Here is a 16,964-nt window from a genome sequence, read left to right on the forward strand (position 1 = left end):
GAGCTTGTGTGTGTGAGGTGATTAACCAACCAGATGGCACCAGGGGTTTGGTTACTGTGGTGCCTCCAGATGCATCCGCTCCTCCTCCCCTGCCTACTACCTAAATTATTTTCCCAAATAAATATAATGAATGGTCAATTTGTTTTGGTCCTGTCCTGAATTTCCTGGTGGAAAATACAAAACGAGGATGCAGGTTATTCCAAAACCAAGGATCGAACATCTTTATTCTGTTCTTTTGTATGTGCACATTTGTGTATTTCACAACCAAATTTCGTACTCAATTAATGTGACCGAATGATGATAGAATGGAAGTTGTCATTTTCAAGGTGTTAATACTGTGTATACTGGTGTTAAGTGCTAAAACCTGTGATAAAATAAAGTATACAGAAGTCATGGTGCCTTGTCTTTGTAAAAAATATATACACATGGAGAAATTATTAAGGTTATTTATTTACGGTCTCATTTCAAGTGACTAAGTAAAAAAAAATATATATATATATATATATATATATATATATGACTAAGTATTAGAACTCAACGTGAAAATAAACTTTAGCAGAAGTATTTTGAGGGAAAGATCTGTGTGTTTCATCCTAAGATCCCCTCAGGAGGCCTGGTGGATGTGAGGCCCTGCATGCCTTTCCTTTGAATTCATCTATTTCATACTTTCACTTTCAAACCACCAAAACCTTTGAAATATCATCAACATTAAAGGATACTAATGCAAACCAGGGCACTTATTTCCAGTTCTGTTTTGGCTTTCAAGTTTCTTTCTTTGATGCAGAGAGATCTGAGTTGGGTAGAAATGTTGGAATCTAAAACAATATGCTCAACACAACAACAGGTGTTTGTTCGTATGTCTGAACTGCTCAGAAGATGTCTGAAATGTCTGAAATGCTCCCTGTTGTGTCTCTTGTCCTGACCAGTTTGCCTTCATCCATAAAGTATTTTATTTTACTGCAAGTGTAACTGGTGTGAATGGCTAGGTAGTTAGTGGTGCGCACTAGTAGCGTTTCAATCGGTGACGTCACTCCCTCTAAAACCTTGAAGTAGTTGTTTCCCTTTCTCTGCAAGGGGCCGCTGCTTTTGTGGAGCGATAGGTAATGATGCTTCGTGGGAGAGTGTTGTTGATGTATTCAGAGGGTCCCTGGTCCGAGCCTAGGTTGGGGCAAGGAGAGGGATGGAAGACAAACTGTTACATTGATGCTGTTGACCCGGATCACTCAGTTGGGCTCTGCCCAGCTGCTGGGGTTGTTGCGGAGAAGGAAGTAGTGGTGGCTATTCAGCATGATAAATGTCCATTGGGGGCAGGGTCTGGTCAATCAGTCTGTTGGGGGGGGTCTAATGGGGGAGCAGCAGGGGTTATGGAAGCGGAGATAACAGGCCGTGGCTCGGGTGGCTGAGGTCCCTGATGATTTTCTTGGCCTTCCTGCGACACCTGCTGTTGTAGTAGGTGTCCTGGAGGGCAGGCAGTAGGCATCCAATGGTACTTTCGGCTGAGCGTACCACCCTCTGTAGTGCCTTGCCGTCAGAGGCGGTGGATATGCCATACCAGGCTGTGATGCAGCCCGATGGTATGCTCTCGATGGTGCTCCGTAGAACACTGTGAAGGCCCTCGGGGACAGACCAAATTTCTTCAACATCCTGAAGTTGAAGAGTCGCTGTCGTGCCTTCTTCACCACGGACTCCGTCTGGTTTGACCATTTTAGCTCCTAGGAGATGTGTACGCCGAGGAACTTAACATTTTTGACCATCTCCACAGCGGCTTCGTTGATGACGATGGGGGCGTGCTCAGCCTCTGGTTCCTCCTGATGTCTACAATCAGCTCCTTTGATTTGCTGACGTTGAGGGAGTGATAGGTAACGATGCTCCTTGAGTGACTGTTGTCGATGTTGGCAGAGGGTCCCTGGTTCGAGCCCAGGTTGGGGCAAGGATAGGGACCGAAGTGATTCTGTTACACATGCACATAGATTCTTGGCAAATGTAGCCTAACCAAATAATCAAAATAATATTTAAGCTTAGTTATACAGTGCATTCGGAAACTATTTAGACCCCTTCCCTTTTACTACATTTTGTTTTACGTTACAGCCTTCGACCTACACACAAAACCCCATAATGACTAAGCGAAAACAGGTGTTTAGAAATGTGTGCAGATTTATTAAAAATAAATACAGAAATACCTTATTTACATAGGTATTCAGACCCTTTGTGATGAGACTAGAAATTGAGCTCAGGTGCATCCTGTTTCCATTGATCATCCTTGAGATGTTTCCTCAACTTGATTGGAGTCCACCTATGGTACATTTACTTGATTGGACTTGATTTGGAAAGGCACACACCTGTCTATTTAAGGTTCCACAGTTGACAGTGCATGTCAGAGCAAAAACCAAGCCATGAGGTCCAAGGAATTGTCCATAGAGTTCAGAGACAGGATTGTTGTTACGGTTTTCTTCTGGTGAAAGAGATGAGGACCAAAATGCAGCGTGGTTATCTTTATACCTCTTTAATGAAGATGATAAATGCGAACAATATACAAAACACAAGAAACGTGAAAAACCGAAACAGCCCTATCTGGTGCAACAAACACAGAGACAGGAACAATCACCCACAAAATACTCAAAGAATATGGCTTCCTAAATATGGTTCCCAATCAGAGAATGATAAACACCAGCCTCTGAATGAGAACCACTCTAGACAACCATAGAGTTACCTAGACTACTTTACTAAACACAACCCCATCAATCTACAAAAAAACCCTAGACAAGACAAACACATAATTCACCCATGTCACACCCTGGCCTGACCAAAATAATAAAGAAAACACAAAACACTAAGGCCAGGGCGTGACAATTGTGTCGAGGCACAGATCTGGGAAGGGTAACAAAACAATTCTGCAGCATCGAAGATCCCCAAGAACACAGTGGCCTCCATCATTCTTAAATGGAAGAAATTTGGAACCACCAAGACTCTTCCTAGAGCTGGCTACATGGCCAAACTGAGCAATTGGGGGCTGAAGGGCCTTGGTCAATGAGGTGACCAAGAACCAGATGGTCACTCTGACAGAGCTCTAGAATTCTTCTGTGGAGATGGGAGAATCTTCGAGATGGACAACCATCTCTGCAGCACTCCACCAATCAAGCCTTTACAGTAGAGTGGCCAGACGGAAGCCACTACTCAGTAAATGGCACATGACACCTTGCTTGGAGTTTGCTGAAAGGCACCTAAAGGACTCAGACCATGAGAAACAAGATGGAACTCTTTGGCCTGAATGACAAGCGTCACATCTTGGGGGAATCCTGGCACCAGCCCCAAGGTGAAGCATGGTGGTGGCAGCATCATGCTGTGGGGATGACTAGTCAAGGTCGAGGGAAAGATGAACGGAATAAAGTACAGAGAGATCCTTGATGAAAACCTGCTCCAGAGCTCTCATGACCTCAGACTGAGGCGAAGGTTCACCTTCCAACAGGACAACAACCCTAAGCACACAGCCAAGACAACGCAAGAATGGCTTTGGGACAAGTCTCTGAATGTCCTTGAGTGGCCCAACCAGAACCCGGACTTGAACCCGATCGAACATCTCTGGAGAGAACTGAAAATAGCTGTGCAGCGACGCTCCCCATCCAACCTGACTGAACTTGAGAGGATCTGCAGAGAAGAATGGGAGAAACTCAAATACAAATACAAGTGCACCAAGCTTGTAGCGTCATATCTAACAAGACTCAAGGCTGTAATTGCTGCCAAAGGTGTTTCAACAATGTACTGAGTATAGGGTCTGACTACTTATGTAAATGTGATATTTCTAAAAACCTGTTTTTGAATTGTCATTATGGGTTATTGTGTGTAGGTTGATGAGAATTGTATGTAGAATTGATGAGATAATACAAACAAACAAAAACATTTAGAATAAGGCTGAAACATAACAAAATGTGGAAAAAGTGAAGGGGTCTGAATACTTCCCGAATGCACTGTAATTCAAGTAAACATTCCCTCTTTGGATTTTCTCATAAATGACCATTGCAGTATGTCATTTTAAGATACTGTTTGATTTTTGAAGGTTTTTGAGTTTAAAATAAATACAATTACATTGTTATAAACATGCATTTAATGTCTTCTCCGTGATATCAAATACTTCCTATTTCAACATGCAGAAATGTAACTTAGATGCCTGGTTCTAAACCTTTCTGATACATTGTACTTTAGAAAGAAACATTTTCATTCTGTTTCAGCAGAAATGTATGCCTAAAATGACACCTCTCTATCTATTTCCTTCTGTTTTCCCCTCCAGTCCTGTTAACATCTATATTTAGTATCTCTGCCAGTAAATCTTCTGTTGGGTGTCTGTACTTTATTACAGACTTGGTATATCTGGGCTGTGTTAGATTGTCTCCTGTGTTTGCCCTGTATGAATTCACGTAAAGAAACATGTATAAACCTTTTGTCCCCCGGGGGTCTTCTCAAACATGGATACACTGCTATTTACAGCTACACCAACTACCAGTGGACATTATCAGACACTACACCTTTATTCATTGTAAGCTGGGCTGGTGTAGTAAATGGGTGGGATAAGTGCAAGACGTTCTACTGGTGTAGTGGATAGGTGTGATAGGTGCAGTAAGTTTGACTGGTGTAGTGGATAGGTGGGATAGGTGCAGTAAGTTCTACTGGTGTAGTTGACGGGTGGGATAGGTGCAGTAAATTCTACTGGTGTAGTGGATAGGTGTGATGGGTGCAGTACGTTTGACTGGTGTAGTGGATAGGTGGGATAGGTGCAGTAAGTTCTACTGGTGTAGTGGATAGGTGTGATGGGTGCAGTACGTTTGACTGGTGTAGTGGATAGGTGGGATAGGTGCAGTAAGTTCTACTGGTGTAGTGGATAGGTGGGATAGGTGCAGTACGTTTGACTGGTGTAGTGGATAGGTGGGATAGGTGCAGTAAGTTCTACTGGTGTAGTGGATAGGTGGGATAGGTGGGATAAGTGCAGTAAGTTCTACTGGTGTAGTGGATGTGTGGGATAGGTGCAGTAAGTTCTACTGGTGTAGTGGATGGGTGGGATATGTGCAGTAAGTTCTACTGGTGTAGTGGATGGGTGGGACAGGTGCAGTAAGTTCTACTGGTGTAGTGGATAGGTGGGATAGGTGCAGTAAGTTCTACTGGTGTAGGGGATGGGTGGGATATGTGCAGTAAGTCAGTGAGTAAGATAAACTCTGCTGGTGTAGTGGCTTGAAACTGGATAAACTTGGCCGGTGCAGTCTCCTTTGTCCCATTGGCTCTGCTCCCACTGTATGTTTATCTAGCTCTCTGTCATTGTTTAATGTGACAGTCTTTGAAAATGGTCTCTCCCTCCATTGCCAACCGCATGAGTAGTCCAAGGAAGAGAGAGAGACAGAGAGAGAAAGAGAGAGAGAGTCCTTGGAGAAAGCACAACTATCTGAAATATGATGCCAAGCACTGCAGTGATCCCAGGCACTGACTGCCTCACATATTGTTAGATCTCATAAGCTGCTATGGGCCACAGTTTTAAAAGCAGGATCTGGTTCCCCAAGCTTCTGCCACCTGCCACATGCAGCTAAAACTCTGCGTGTGTATATTCTGACATCAGTATGCGTACATGAACATTACGCATGTATGTGGGACAGAAAGTCAAAGAAATAAATGAAAGAGAGAGAGAGGGATGCAAGAGAGAGAGGAAAGAGAAAGAAGAAGGTGAGAACAGTAGGTGAGAGATAAAGAGGAAGTGAAGATAAAGAGATGGAGAGATATAGAGAGAGGAATTCAACATAAAGAGATGGAGAGAGATAGATAAAGCCCCTTTGAATTGAGAGAGAGAGAGAGATTTCATGGACGAGTCTGGACTGGAGCCTGGTGTCCTCCGTCACCTGGTAGAAATGTAGAGTGGCTGGCTGGCTGGCTGATGAAAATGACTGCATGATAAGATCAGGAGCAAGCAGAAAAAATATGTCCTGTCTGCCTCTGTACTCTGTACCAGCCTGCCGACTATAAACCACAGCACAGGAACGTTCAGCCAATGTTCAGAGTAATATTTGCCTGTCACCTGAGGCAATAATACAGCCAGGTTGGCAATAATTACTTCCTTTTACTGTAATCAACCAAGCTTTTTGCTTTGTGGTTGTATCAGTGTGTTGGCTGGAGAACAAGAGAGGGAAAAACAAGTATTTCATAAGGTGGATCGGAGAGCACAGTAGTTGAATAGATGGATTGTTTTCAGACAAGTTATATATTTAAATAGGTAGAATGGTTTCATTTGAATATCAAATTGACTGATTGGGTTTAACATAGCAAAAGTGTTAAGCATTTGACTATAAATATTTGGTCTAAATGTACTCAAATGTAGGCAATTTCATTGGATCTGAAAGAGTATTTCTAGTTTATCTAATCCCTCAACTAAACGAATTTCGTATTTTGAACATAATTTTATCCGGACCCAACTGGAGGCTGCCTCAGTCAGACAGTTAACAAATCTGTGTGTCACTCAGTTGGTCAATCAGACAGACAGACGGTCAGTCAGTGGACTCTCCTTTTGGAGGTGGGAGCAAATGCTCCAGCTATAGGATACAGGAAACTAGTCATACCCCCTGATGACAAGCCCAACAGGAGACAGAGATAGAAACAGACAGACAAGAAACAAGACATACAGACAGACAGTAAGTAGAGAGTTAGATTTAAGGGAGAATGGGCTTGTGTGCTAGGATTTCCTGAAATTAATTAACAACAGGGTGGTCCTGGCAGGCCAATTAAATGGTCAGTGAAAAGCAGTGGCTTATTTCACTGGCCCTTTTTCTGCCCATCATGGAGGAAGTGGGGAATATATGAATTTATTAAAGGTTGTCTAATGTATTGATAGGGAGGCTGGAAGCATTTCAGTGTAGGCCTAATGCAGATTGGGTAGCCTAATCTTAGTAGAAAATGTCAGGTTGGTAGCGGAGAGACTGTTGAAGGAAAAAAAGTTGAGGCTTACTTATGGTGTTGTCCTGTGTGTGTGAATTAATGAATGAATCACATTTTATTTTTGTGTCAAATCGCCAGTTCGCAACCCATCCCATAATTAATTCATACACAAACATTACAAAAATTCACTGCGATAATTCAGTGATAATTATTCTGGTGTTCTGTGCAGTGTGCACCGCATAAAGATTGTGTGTGTGTATATGTGTGTGTGCGTTTTGTTTGTGTATGCTCTGAAAACTAGAGTGGTCACAGGATAAGGTAACTACTATGATTTAGTCTGAGGGACCCATACTCTAGACTGTGTAAATGTAAGAAAGCACCTGTGTGGGTATTTACAGTATTCATGACAAGCAGAAGTTGCAGGCTCAGTAGCAACTAGGTTTGGTATGACGGAAGCTGCTCCAGTCCATCCCACATACCTTTCTTGCTGGACTCATAATCCCTCATTTTGGCAAACAGAGAGGAATGAGATTGCGCTGATCTTCCACAGCAGCTGTGTGTGTAGCCCTAGTCTGCTGAATTAAAGGGTACTGTAGTAATCATGTGTTACTCTTACCCTGTGAGATTTCAAGTTTCTATAAAGATGTTTGAATGGGCACATCATTCCTGAATTTGTTTCTTTCTCACATAGCATATACACACACACCCCAACATATTCAGTCATTTCTAGAGTACATACAAGCATGTAATGATCAGTATTCATCTATTCATTAGAAAAAAAAGAGTGAGAAATGTATTTGCTTGCCATGCATACCATTAACACCAACATGGGTTTGCCAGTGTGTGCGTGTGTGTACCTGTGCATGTGAGAGAGAGAGAGAGAGGAATACAACTCCCCCCTGTCTTATTGTGTTTTAATTTGACCAGGGCATGCCTCTATGTCATCTAACATGAGCAAACAGGGAGAATATTTTCAGGCTGAATCAGCATCGGAGAAAGAGGAGATAAAGCCTTGGAGAAATGAGCCTGGCAGCCTGTGCTGCAGGGGGGGGGGGGGGGGGTCTGTCGGCTGCCAGTGGTGGCTCATATATGGAGGGGTCAGGGGGGTGTTTTAGGGGACACAAAGGGGGACACTGTGCCTCCGTGAATAGGGTTCAATTAGCGAGATTCATCCCTTGCTCTTGACTCGCCCATCTGCGTCTCAACCTCCCCCTTTGTCCCCTTGGTGCAGCTCATCCACTGGGCTTGGTTTGATTAGAACCCCTTCAGGAGAGACAGGCCGGGAACAGGAGAGGAGAGGGCCTCTATAAGAGAGCTATACTGTAGGCAGGATTCTACACAACACCCTGGAATAAGCTACTGGAGAGAGGATGGCAGGGTTGAGGAGCTTTGGGGAATGTTTCATAAGTCAGACGATGACACGTGGCTGGTAGATTTTGGAAAAATGGCATTAAAACACTAAAATTGATACACACACACACACACACACACACACACTCCTTCACAATGACAAACACTCTCAGCTTCTATACCACTGGTGTTATTTTGCTGTCGTAGGAGTGTTTATGCAAGACTGTTAAAAGCATTGTGTAATGTTGATACACTAAAATTATGTTATTGCATCAATATAGTTGTTTTGGAAATTATTATATTTCTGGGAAGCAACTTCAATGAATCTCCAAATGAATGAAAGAACACTCATTCCAAATGTACTCAAACCATTATTACTGTCAGAAAAAAAAAACTATTTCAGTCAACAGTTGTGAAATAAAAATTACTGGATTCAAGTGAAGCAAAAACATTTTCTTTTGAGTCCAACTATTCCAGACTCATTCATGGGAAACTTCTGTTTTGCCTGTTCCGCAATGCTCCATGTTTGTGTTTAGCGACTCACAGTGCGTTGAATAACTGATCCTCCCCATAGGCTATTGTAGCACCATCCAGAATGCTGAAGTGCTATAGGGAGAGTTTTCATAGGCTGGAATAGAGCTGTTATAAATGCATTAAGCAGCTTGTTATAAACAGCAGGTCAGAGAATGCTGCTGTTCTGTGCCAGGCTCAGCTGACGGGGAACTCTTCTCAAATAGTATTTTGTTAATGATCATTGGGAGCTCTCGTCTCCTCATTTCCCCTTTGCTGTGACATATGTAACCGCGGTGCTTATGAACGTACAGACCTTGGACCTGTTGTGGACTGAGCTGACCTCATTGTTTGAATTGTTTACTTTTTTTCCCCAGGGAGTCGAGCAACAGTTAGCTACGCTGTATTGTTGAGGAGACAATTGACTGAGAGAGAGAGGAGTGAGAGGGAAATGTCTGAACAACCGAGTTAAACCTGTGGTTTTGGAGTAGAGATAAAAGACTGTAAGCCCGACCAGATGTTTGTATCGTGTTTTGAAGTGCTCCCTTTATACAGAGAGTGTGGTATGGGAGAAAAGACAGCTCACGACTTCTCACAAAGAACAAAAGGGAAACATTAATGTTGGTGTATGTTCTTTGAATCATTGGGTTTCGCTGTGCAAAGCAGAGGAATCTTCTGCGGTTTTGAAAGTTTTGATAGTGAAAAAAGGAGCAGTTGCCCAGTATGGAGTAAGCAGAAAAGAGGCCCATTTTCCCAATATGACCTAGACAGCAAAGAGGCCCCACGTTCACTTCAGAATGCAGTATTGGTGAGTGTTGACATGAGGGCTGTGTGATATCGTTTTACGCTTCTCTCACACAATCGCCTGTCTCTTTTGCCTCCATTTTGAAGCTGTGTTCGCTAAAAACCATGGTTTGAGTTTTAGTCCTTTTGAAAGGTAACAGCTGTAACAATTCAAAGAACGCTGTGAATAATTTATGAAAATGTAAGGTACCTGAACTGAATACACTCCCACACATGTTTTTAACTGGCTAGAAAGAGAAGAATCTTCCAACTCACACTTTACATTTTATAATATTTTTCCATTCCAAAATCATGACTAAATAGTTTATCATCTCCGTGGTCTACCAGAAGACCCAAGGGAGCTTTAGTGCATGACACAGCCCTTCCCAATCTATGATACGTAACAGACAAATTCAAATCAGGACCTCGTAGCCAGTTCCAATGCTGATTTTCAATCTTTCTTCTAATCAAGGACTGATTTAGACATAGGACACAGTAGTCCAGATTTCCAGGCTTGAATTTGAATACCCCTGATACATAATCTCCCTCTCTCACTCTCTCTCTCTCTCTACAGCAGTCATATGTGTCCTCCAGCCACCAGATGGCACCCCCCAGTCCCAACACCAACAGCAGCAGCAACAGCAGTGTCGGGGGAGTGGATCAGCTGAGTAAAACGAACCTGTACATCCGCGGTCTTCACCCCGGGACTACAGACCAGGACCTGGTTAAGCTATGCCAGCCGTAGGTCTTCTTCTCCTACTTGCCCACTTTCTTTTACACGGGTAGGGTGAAGTTGCCTCTAGATGCCGATTTAAGATCAGTTTAGTATTTTCATCCTGGTGGTTAGGAGCGGGATGGGAGCGGGATAAACAAATCCTAGATCTGTGCCCACAGGTGAATTCTACCTGGAGCTCTTCAATAGGTGCTACTTTGCCACAAAGTGACTACAGTTATTACTGTCAGGCTACTTATATAAGAGCCTACCCTCAGATCAGAACTGGTTGACTTTGCTGCATTATGGTTGGCTATACAACCTACACGTGTTGCGACAAGGGTTGTTGTGGCTGGATATTCTAAACAGACTGGTGAGGCTCAGCAGGAGAAAACCAAACCCCCCCCCACACACACACAAAACACAACACATACAGTCAAAAAAGGCAGGCTTGCTTTCACTAACAAATAGCGTAACATCCAGCCCAGGCACCAGAAAAACCACACCAGGAGGATAATAGGAGGTAGGGTCTTAGGTGCTGGGGAGTGTGGGAGCGTGAAACAGAAACAACAATGTGGACACACACTGAGTGTGTCCCAATAATATCTCCTTTCTCCTGAAGCGTGCACTTGTTCACTACTTCCAACAAATCTTAAAGCATTGGATTGGTGGAGCCATGGGCTAGTTAAGAGTTTCCACCATATTTCTTATCAAATCAGTGAAGGGAAGTGACAATTGCACACTTTGGGAAGAAGGAGAGAGAATTGGTATGCAGACATAGCCTCTGTTAATAGCATACAGTTTGGATGCATTCTAATTATGTTTGGATAAGTGAAGGAGTGTAGAGTGAGTGACCTAGAGAGGACTAGGACTTCTTAATCGCTATTTAAAACAGAAAACTCGGACTTTACAGGGTAAAGCCTGGAGATTGACATCAAGTTGGAGAGGGAGGGGTGGGTTTGTGTAATATGTGTTGGAGTAGGGGAGGTGGGGGGCATTGGCGGAGAAGCGAACCTTGGAGGTGAAATGCAATTGACTGGGAAAAGAATAGCATGGCATGCTGGGTAAAGAATGCCACAGGCCTGTAAGTGGGTCAGAGTTAAGACCTTCTACCCCATCCGCCCCTCCCTACGACACACACACACACACACACACTTTACAACAACTGTTGATGAAGTTGAGGTAGGAGCAAGGTCAGAGAGTTACTGCCACACAACCTTTGAACTGTTCAACAGGATGCATGACTTTGTTAATGACAACACACAATATTTCTCTCTCAATTACAAAAGAGGGCACATCCCCACCAAAAAGTTAGTGGGCATTGAGTGTTTATGTATGGCCGTGGTCATATGGCTGAAGGTAGAAATGTCCTCCTATTCACAAATCTAAAATCCAATTACCTAACTTCCAATTGTAACCTTAAAACCTTTTGTGACTAGGGGGCAGTATTTTCATTTTTGGAAAAATAACGTTCCCGTAGTAAATGGGATATTTTGTCAGGACAAGATGCTAGAATATTCATATAATTGACAGCTTAGGATAGAAAACACTCTAAAGTTTCCAAAACTGTAAAAATATTGTCTGTGAGTATAACAGAACTGATATTGCAGGCGAAAGCCTGAGAAAAATCCAATCCGGAAGTGCCTCATGTTTTGAAAGCGTTGCGTTCCAATGAGTCCCTATTGAGCAGTGAATGGGCTATCAACCAGATTACTTTTTCTCCATATTCCCCAAGGTGTCTACAGCATTGTGACATAGTTTTACGCATTTATGTTGAAGAATACCCGTAAGCGGCTACATTGCGCAACTGGTCACCTGATGGCTCCCAGAGTGATTCTCGCGTAAAATACAGAGGTAGCCATTATTCCAATCGGTCCTACTGAAAAACCAATTGTCCCGGGGATATATTATAGAATAGATAAACACCTTGAGGATTGATTATAAACACCGTTTGCCATGTTTCTGTCGATATTATGGAGCTAATTTTGAATATTTTTCTGCGTTTTCGTGACTGCAATTTCCGGGCGATTTCTCAGCCAAACGTGAAGAACAAACGGAGCTATTTCACCTACAAAAATAATATTTTGGGAAAAAAGGAACATTGGCTATCTAACTGGGAGTCTCGTGAGTGAAAACATCCGAAGCTCATCAAAGGTAAACGATTTAATTTGATTGCTTTTCTGATTTCTGTGACCAAGTTACTTGCTGCTAGCTGGACAAAATGCTATGCTAGGCTATCGATAAACTTACACAGATGCTTGTCTAGCTTTGGCTGTAAAGCATATTTTGAAAATCTGAGATGACAGGGTGATTAACAAAAGGCTAAGCTGTGTCTCAATATATTTCACTTGTGATTTTCATGAATAGGAATATTTTCTAGGAATATTTATGTCCGTTGCGTTATGCTAATTAGTGTCAGTCGATGATTACGCTCCCTCATGCGGGATGGGGAGTCAGAGGTTTTAACCAACAGAGGAATGAAAGAAGATCTGACTCTGTGTCAGAGTTTAGGGGAAACTTCATGTGTGGCTAAAGGCCAGGCTTTAGGACCCAGAGGTGGAAAGAGCGTATGGGAGCTGAGGACAGTCGAGAGCAAGAGAGAGAGGGGACAGGAAGGGGTGAAGGATCCAGTTACACTTTACACTCCACCCCAGTACTCTGTTAGGGCCAGCCAGTGGAACACCAGCCGCACTCGCTGACTGCATTACACAGAGACAGTGGAGGGCAGGACCTCTCTCTCTCTGACTAGCCGCAGTCTCCACTGGAGGCGTAGGTTTGAATCCCACTTCTGACATCCATTTTATTTCACTATCCTATACCATTGTACTGTAAAGTTACACTGCATACTACTAAGCAGTCCTTTAAATGTCCTATTCTACTGCTCTTAGTTTATATTGTAGGAAATTTGGGGGGTAGCCCCGACCGGGATTCAAACCTGGGTTCAGCGACTGTCAAGCCAACACCTTAATTAACTCTATTATGTTTTGCTATATTTTTCGATACTGTCCTGCTATACAGGACAGTCTGTGTCACATTAGACAGTCACTTCTCTAAAGTGCCACCATTTTGGTCGAATAGGCCTATGTTCATAAATATTTGCTGTGTTCATAAATATTTGCTGTGTTCATAAATATTTGCTGTGTTCATAAATATTTGTTGTGTGACCTCAAATTTTTATTTGGTAGCACCAGTGCGCTTAGAAAAATATTCACCCATATAATATATTGAACAGCAAAACTGAAGTTGTGCCTCTAGGTTTGGGAGCAAGCAAAGTTGTTACATTTGTTTATTTGTTTCATGTCCCATGAGCCCTGGCTGTTTTTACATTTGTATCATCATCAGAGTGGCGTGCCATAATCAGAGTGGCGTGCACTGTGAGCATGTTGATACGATACTTTGTATCATTTGACCTATAACCTGTGAGAGTGAAATTCAGCAACACTTGATGGACAGTAGAAGTTATTTGCTTCTGTATTGATAAAAGCAGGGGTGCAACTTTGGTTTTAGAAGTTGTTTTTTCCTGTCAGCCTACCCGACCACTCGGAGGCATCTGCATGGTCCTAAAGCACACTGTTGCCTTATTTTGTATCACATTCAATTATTAAACTGGGGGGGACAAAAATGAAATTTTGGAATGTGGACATGTGGGGGACATGTCCACATTCCAAAATTGCATTTTTGTCCCCCCCAGTTTAATAATTGAATGTGATACAAAATAAGGCAACGGTGTGCTTTAGGACCATGCAGATGCCTCCGAGTGGTCGGGTAGGCTGACAGGAAAAAACAACTTCTAAAACCAATGTGGACATGTCCCCCCCCCCCCATCCCCAGTGAAAGTTGAAATCCTGGATAAAAGTAAATACCAATTTTTTAGTCTTCACCTGGATTTTACTACGTGAAAAACAACGAAGGCTTTTATACATTTCAAAATTACTTACTGCTTGCCTATTGGTCTGATTTGTGTGTGTGTGTGTCTGTGTGTGTGTGTGTGTGTGTGTGCGCGCATGCATAATTACCCAGCATTAGGAAGTGTTTGTGTCTAAATGTTAGGGAGGTTACACAAAATGTCCAATAGTCACCCCCTCCTCATATGGTCTGATGATGTCATGTTTATGTGTTTTTGTTTTGAAGGTATGGGAAGATTGTTTCCACCAAGGCCATCCTGGACAAAACCACCAACAAGTGCAAAGGTGAGAGTTCAGAGTTCAACAGGTTGTTTGGTTCATGGCACAGATGCCACTTACATTTAACCTGGAAAGATAGTATTAGTGTCTAGTGTTGTGTTGTTGACTGTGTCTCCTTAAACAAGCTCATGGATTTATGGACTCAAACTCGATCACAACTGCATTATACAATATTCGATGGTATTAGGCTATATAATATAATCTTAAAGTATTAGTCTGGTTACAGGTCTACTAATATACTGTATAAATCTATAAATCCACTAAACTTTAGACATTTTACAGATTGTCTTTAGACTTTAAACACCTGTAGTTAATCTAACAACCATTTTGAATTACAATCTTACTTATCAATCATGAACATTTTGTACAAATATAAAAATGTGTGTGTATATGTGTTGTGTAGGCTATGGCTTTGTGGACTTTGACAGTCCGACAGCGGCCCAGAAAGCAGTGACCTCCCTGAAGTCCAGTGGTGCCCAGGCTCAGATGGCCAAGGTAAGACACACACTCATTTACATCAACTCCACACACACACTTTATATATTCACAGTCACACATGATCTGTTATAAACGTTTCTATTAGGAGTTCAATCACAATTTCAATGTGACTCCTTACATCCTCAATTTCTTAATTTCATTGCCAAACTCATATGAAAAAAATGCTATTGTATACTATGGTATAAATACTATAGTATTCACTGTCGTGTTTTTGCAGACTTTACTGTAGTATTCATTGTAGTGTATTTACTGTAGTATACTGTAGTATTTACAGTTAGCTATAGTATAAAGAAAACTATAAGAAAACTGTAGTATATACTATAGTAATTAATGTACTGTTTTGTGGATTGTAGTATACTTTAGTATTTACTGTAGTGTTTTTGCAGACTGTAGCATACTTTAGTATTTACTGTAGTGTTTTTGCGGACATTACTGTAGGATTTACTAAAGTGTTTTTGTTTTATTTTCGGTGACAAAGAAGTGGAGTCTTTCTCCTTCAGGAAACCTACTGGAGAAATACTAAAAGAGCAGATTTTCCATAACCTGTATGTAGGTAGGACTGTGGTCTGAACGGATAGTTCAGCGCTTCTGCCCTTTTCTAGAACTTGTAGGGAACATCATATATGATCTATACTTTGCATGTCGGTTTTTCACTTATTGGTGGCACAAATTGCAATATAGGGGAATGGGCAGGGTATATGCAAATGAAATACGTTAGTATTTACTATAGTTTAAAAAGGGTAGTGTTTTTGCAGACATTACTGTAGCATTGACTACAGGTTTTTTTTTGCAGATATTACTATAGTATTTACTATAGTATCCTACAGTATACTACAACATTGTACTACACATGATCGAGGGATACTACAGTGTGTAGTATACTATTCTACAGTATACTACAGTTTACTATAGAATTCTGTAGTAAGTACTGTAGAATTCTATAATAAACTGTAGCATTCTTTTTTATGTGGGAGTGTTCAGCGAACCTGAACTTTCAAATAATTTATTTGATTTGATGGTGAATTGACAGTTAGTTCTGCCAAGTTGGCATCTATATTGAACTACAAAAAGGAGAGACAGTGTTCATGCAAACACACTCCCTCTAACATTCCCAGTGGTTACAAAGGTGAGCTCTTATACTGTATGTTGTTATGGCCTGAATGGTGATAAGTGTTCTCTTGGCACCTTCTCAAGATCTTAGTTAGCTGGCAGTTGGCTGGGTGGGAGGGTAAAGAGGTCACAGCATCTGAGGAGAACAGGAAGTCTATCAGATGGAATGGAGCTGGTTGTTTCTCCTCTTCCCTCTCTTGACCCTTCCTCTCCTCTTCACCTCTATTCTCACATCTCCCCTCGCTCCTTTTCACCCATCCCTCTCTCCCTCTTTCACTCCTCCTTTGTGTGGCTAGCAATATGTGTGTCCTGCTAAGCGGCTCCTGCTGTGGGCCTTGTCCTGAGCTCTTTGTGTGGGTGTTTGCAGTCAAAGGGACTGTTGTGGGCCCATTAAGCTTATCCCTCTGTGCCTCTCAGGCCCCCCATTGAGAGGGCCCCGAGAAGGGTGCCACCGCACCCGCCGTCAATGGGACGGGGACAATGAGCTGGCCTGTGCCTGCCTGGGTTTGTATCTGGGCCTGACACTATAGGACTACAATCACTCCAACCCGGCCCTGCAACAGGGTCCAAGTCACTTCACTACTACAGAGCAAAGATGGAGCAGCACAGGAATTAATACACTAACTTCAGAATTAAGACGAGCCTTGCAACTGAAAATCAGGGTCCATCTAATCACTCCTCCTGCTACCCAGATATTGTATCCAAACACTCACTGTAATAGAAGTTAGAACACAATAGCCTAACTTGCATAAACAGTATACAGTGGCAAGAGAAAGTATGTGACCTTTTGGAATTACCTGGACTTGCATAAATTGGTTATAAAATTTGATCTGATCTTCATCTAAATCACAACAATAGACAAACACTGTCTGCTTAAACTAATAACACACAAACAATTATATGTTTGCATG

The 16,964-nt window shown here is 42.2% G+C and overlaps 1 protein-coding gene across 3 annotated transcripts in view; it reads left to right on the forward strand.

Annotated features, from left to right (window-relative positions):
• LOC110528194 (RNA-binding motif, single-stranded-interacting protein 2) overlaps window positions 1-16,964 on the forward strand; it is a 60,302-nt gene that overhangs the window by 8,867 nt on the left and 34,471 nt on the right. For all 3 annotated transcript variants that reach the window (XM_021610054.3, XM_090241421.1, XM_021610055.3), the window contains exons 2-4: window positions 10,124-10,290; window positions 14,393-14,451; window positions 14,849-14,940. In XM_021610054.3, coding sequence (XP_021465729.1) covers window positions 10,124-10,290; window positions 14,393-14,451; window positions 14,849-14,940 — 318 coding nt within the window. The remainder of the gene's footprint in view (window positions 1-10,123; window positions 10,291-14,392; window positions 14,452-14,848; window positions 14,941-16,964) is intronic.

Source organism: Oncorhynchus mykiss, chromosome 7 (genome assembly GCF_057628025.1).
Source record: "Oncorhynchus mykiss isolate SJ-2025 chromosome 7, ASM5762802v1, whole genome shotgun sequence".
NCBI lineage: Eukaryota > Metazoa > Chordata > Actinopteri > Salmoniformes > Salmonidae > Oncorhynchus > Oncorhynchus mykiss.